This window comes from Odontesthes bonariensis, chromosome 21, assembly GCF_027942865.1.
Source record: "Odontesthes bonariensis isolate fOdoBon6 chromosome 21, fOdoBon6.hap1, whole genome shotgun sequence".
Taxonomy (NCBI): Eukaryota; Metazoa; Chordata; class Actinopteri; order Atheriniformes; family Atherinopsidae; genus Odontesthes; species Odontesthes bonariensis.
This window is the reverse complement of record NC_134526.1, coordinates 24987766-24992080: the sequence shown is the minus strand read 5'-3', so window position 1 is coordinate 24992080 and position 4315 is coordinate 24987766. Positions and strand designations below refer to the sequence as shown.

Genomic DNA, 4315 nt, shown 5'->3' with positions numbered 1-4315 from the left:
AAACCTCAAAAATCTCCCCTCCTGAGAACACATCTGGAACAAGCTGTAATGATTTCATTAGGAAAGCCGTTAGATCATCGGCTCATTATAATAAAGATGAGTGCATTTCTCAGTGTTATTGGTCAGCTTTAATGCTAATTGACCTTTAATGTTATAGGTCAGCCTAAATGTGTATCGTGCCTAGTCTCCAGTGCACATGTGTAAATAAGGGATGTGTTGCTTGACTGCAACTGCTCGGCATGATCAGAGATTCACGCCTCGGGTGGATTAAGCCAAGCATCCAACCTGAGTTGTTCTGCCTGTGGAGGCATATGGGAAGAAGTGGTGAAAACGTTTGTGCATGTTTGTGTGGGCGTTGGAAACAGTACAAATAGAAGACAAAGGTTCCCTTCTCAGCAACCGAGACAGGTGCACTACTGAGGAATCGTGTTTCCTCTCTCTTTGAACTGCGCTCCTAGAAAGCAAACCACGCTCATTACCTGTGCAGCACAACTGAGCTGAAAGGTCTTCATTGTGAAACAACTACGACAGGTCACACGAATAAATGACTGAAGATGAGTCTGGCTTGAGATAACTGAGCATGTTTGGCTGGTGTTGGAGGAAATTTTCTAATCTCTGATTGAAACAGTTTACTGAGCAGACAGCAAACCTGTTAGAATACTGCAGGAGGCGTTTGCTCCTTAAGTGATCACAGATCATTTTCTGCTCTAGTGGTGTGCATCACTACTGTGTGGGTTTGGCCATCGTGTCTGTAAGCGTTTGGTGATGTCGTTATCGAAAACAAAAAATGTCTTAAAATGTTTAGTACTGTGCACAGGTCATGAGCCATCCCTCATTTCTTTATATTTGAGGCCAGACTTTTTTTAGTCTATTAAAGTGGTCAGGAATAGTTCTCCAGGCTTCTTGAAGGGCATCCCCAATATGTCTGGTAAACTCTTTTGGTATATTTAATTGATTTAACTAAAGACAAAAGGCCAGTAACAAAGTTAGATCTTTGCTAAGTGTGTAGACAGGTTCATCCCTTCATTTAGTGGCCTTTTTATGCTCGAATGACTTATAGATCCGTATTAAGTGTCTTAAAAAGAAAAAAGCATATTCCTCTGAAAATAGTCAGATACAATGGCTGAAGTGAAAAAAATCAAACAGCCAATGTCCGAAGAAAAGTTTAGCAAAGACCTTCAGAGAGCCTGGGGAACTATTCCTGAAGACTACTTAAAGAAATTACAAGAAAGCTTGTTAAGCAGGTTCAGGCTGTGTTGAAGAATAAAGCTGCTCAAACCAAATACTGAGAGTCAAACTTGTTAGAATTTGATCAATTCTGCTTTTCCTCACATACTGCATTTCCTGTTTTCTGTCAAATATACAAAGTGATGTGGAGTGGCTCAAGACTGTCACAGAATGCTGTCTGTGTTGCTTTCTAAGATAAATCATCTAAAACTTCCTGTGGGACATATTCAAGCTCAGTTCCCTTCTTCTTCTTGCTGAAGAAGAAAGTCCCTATCTGCCACATGGATTGAGTTTACACAGGAGCAGGAATGCTTCTGGAAAGAGGCATGAGCGGGCGTGTCTTCCTGCTTCTCCTCTGGCGGAACTCGTGTGTCATCAGGTCCATATAAGGCCTGCACGCTTCCTCCACAGGTCGGCTCACAATAAACAGCGCAGCAGTTTGATATTTTATTTAGAATTTAATTTCTCACGGCTCCAACGTCAAATAGGACTCGTAGTGATGCGCTCCTCAATAAACCCTGTCAACATGTTACGAAAAGCAGCGTTCTTCCCACACACTGACAGCACGCGAATGAATGAGTCGGTGAATTAAAGGCAGAGGTTTAGTTTCACTAGATAATCTCACCTCCTCGCTTATCCGACAACCACTTATTCCACTTATACACCTGCAAAAATCATGCGTAAATACAGTGGGTTTTTCTATTTCTGACACTCCGCTCCTCGGTGCGCTGTCTTGCCTACAGGCTTGTTTACAGCCGTCTCTTCCCGGCATTAGCGTCACTTGACGACGTACTCCCTGGGCGTGGAGACCGGGTGGTGTGGCCAATCAGGAAGCCGCGGCGCCCTGGCAGCCTACTCGTATAAAACAGGGAGCTACTGACACGGCAGAACACACACCAGCAAACAGCAAGAGCGAAACCTCGGCAAATAGGAGTTGCGAGATCTTACTCTAACTTCAGAGGATTGTGAAGGCATCAATAAGATTCTGGAAAAGACTTTTACCTTCTGACACTGAACTGAATACAGTTTATTGGATTTTCACTCTTTGCTTTGGAGTGATTTTTTTTTAAATATTCTGTTTGAATTTTGGGACACTGTTCCAGAGGCGACCAGTGCCTGATTTGATGCATGCTCTCTGCTGACACTGAATACTATTGATTACCCAGAGACTGTGTTTCAATAAGCAGCTGGTAAGCTTACCCTTTCCTACGACTTTATGTCTACAAAGATGGAACAGCCTTTTTATCATGACGACTCTTTTCTGTCGGCTTACGGTCACTCAGATGCAGCAATGCACGACTACAAACTGCTAAAGCAGAATATGAATTTGAACTTGACAGAGCCCTATCGCAACCTGAAATCCCAGCTGAGAGCCGAGGCAGACCCGTACCAAGGGGGGCAACAAGACGTGGGGTCCCTGAAGCTTGCATCCCCAGAACTAGAGAGGCTCATCATCCAAAACAGTAACGGTGTGCTCACCACTCCCACCCCGGGCCAGTACTTCTACAACCGGGGCATCACCGATGAGCAGGAGGGCTTCGCAGAGGGGTTTGTGAAAGCGCTTGATGAGCTCCACAAGATGAACCAGTTGCCCCCTCCTAACGTGTCTATTGGTGCCGGTGGAGCTACGACGTGTTCGGCGGCGGCCTCTAGCGTCTTCGGCTCCGCTTTGCAGCCAGAGCCTCCCATCTACACAACACTGAACGCCTACTGTCCGAACACGAACCTCTCTTCCGCACCCAGCTACCCCACAGCCACCATCAGCTACCTGCCGCCTCACCAGCAGAGCCACTCACAGACCTCGACACACGGCGCCCACCACTTCCAGCACTCTCTCCCGGGCTCCGGGCTCCATCCACAGCGGCTAGTCGCTCTCAAAGAGGAACCTCAGACTGTGCCTGACCTCCTGAGCAGCGACGGCTCGCCTCCAATGTCCCCGATCGACTTGGAGACGCAGGAGCGGATCAAGGCGGAGCGCAAGCGGCTGAGGAACCGACTTGCGGCAACCAAATGCCGGAGGCGCAAGCTCGAGCGCATCGCTCGGCTGGAAGAGAAGGTGAAAGTTTTGAAGAATGACAACGCAGGGCTCTCCAACACGGCGACGGTGCTCCGGGATCAAGTCGCCCAGCTCAAACAGAAAGTCCTGACACACGTGAGCAGCGGCTGTCAGCTGATGCTAACCAGCAAATTGGAGGCATTTTAAAAAAAACAGAGACTACTACAAGACTGAAAAGTAATAACACTGGAGTCATGTTCTACATGCGCAGCACTGGAATACCGGCTGATGTGTTGTCGGCATCACAGGGCCGAGTGTAGACATCTCTGTAGGCTGTTTAGGGGTAACAAAAAAAAGACTGATATGGTACTTCCGGATGCTGGACACCGCTCATAGGACCATTCAAGCCTTGAAACCAGGGCAGCATCCAGACTGAGCAGACACTGAGCAACACTGTGAGCGCAAGCCCACAAGTCAAGTTTACTAAAGGCAGAAAACGAGAATGATTATTGTACTACTTTGTGCTTATTTTGCAGCTGATATTGTCATGCAATGCTGCATTTATTCATTGTGTAAATTATTTCGTTTGCCCGGTTGATCCGGGCAAACTGGTGTCTAATGTTTACAGTGTCTTTTTTTTTTTTTTTTGTAATTTTTATTTGTGATGTGTATTTAAGTAAAGTGTCTTTAAAACGAAAAGTTGGACTTGAGTGTTTGTTTTTCATATGCGTACACACACCACAACAAAACAGAGACATTTGATATACATAAGTAGCAGGGAAGATCGGTGAGATTTTTTTCCCTCCATAACAGTCATTATTATGTCTCCCAGTTAAAAACTCTTACACAAGCAGATTCTGGTTTCAGTGTTTTCACGCACAGCACGTTGCCTACGTATAGGCCTTTCCTTATTACACACAGGGTTGTCCATATATGGGCATGTTGGTGACTACTTCGTCACAGGGGAGGATTTCTGGGAACCCCCGCCCAGGTAATTCAAACTGGTTTCATCTCAATCCCTCCGTGTATTGTATGCCACTAGATAAGGGCCGCGAGCTTCACGAGGGTGGTGGAATTTCCTCTGGTTGTTGT

At 46.1% G+C, this 4315-nt stretch overlaps 1 protein-coding gene across 1 annotated transcript; it reads left to right on the top strand.

Moving 5' to 3' along the window:
- The first annotated feature begins 2120 nt into the window (after positions 1-2120).
- Positions 2121-3922, top strand: junbb (JunB proto-oncogene, AP-1 transcription factor subunit b). Its single transcript, XM_075454279.1, has one exon. The coding sequence runs from the start codon at positions 2444-2446 to the stop codon at positions 3428-3430; it is 987 nt and encodes a 328-aa protein (XP_075310394.1). The 5' UTR covers positions 2121-2443; the 3' UTR covers positions 3431-3922.
- The last annotated feature ends 393 nt before the right edge of the window (positions 3923-4315 follow it).

What these genes read in the sequence shown, in the direction of transcription:
- junbb (XM_075454279.1), top strand. Translation starts at nt 2,444, where the DNA reads ATGTCTACAAAGATGGAACAGCCTTTTTATCATGACGACTCTTTTCTG.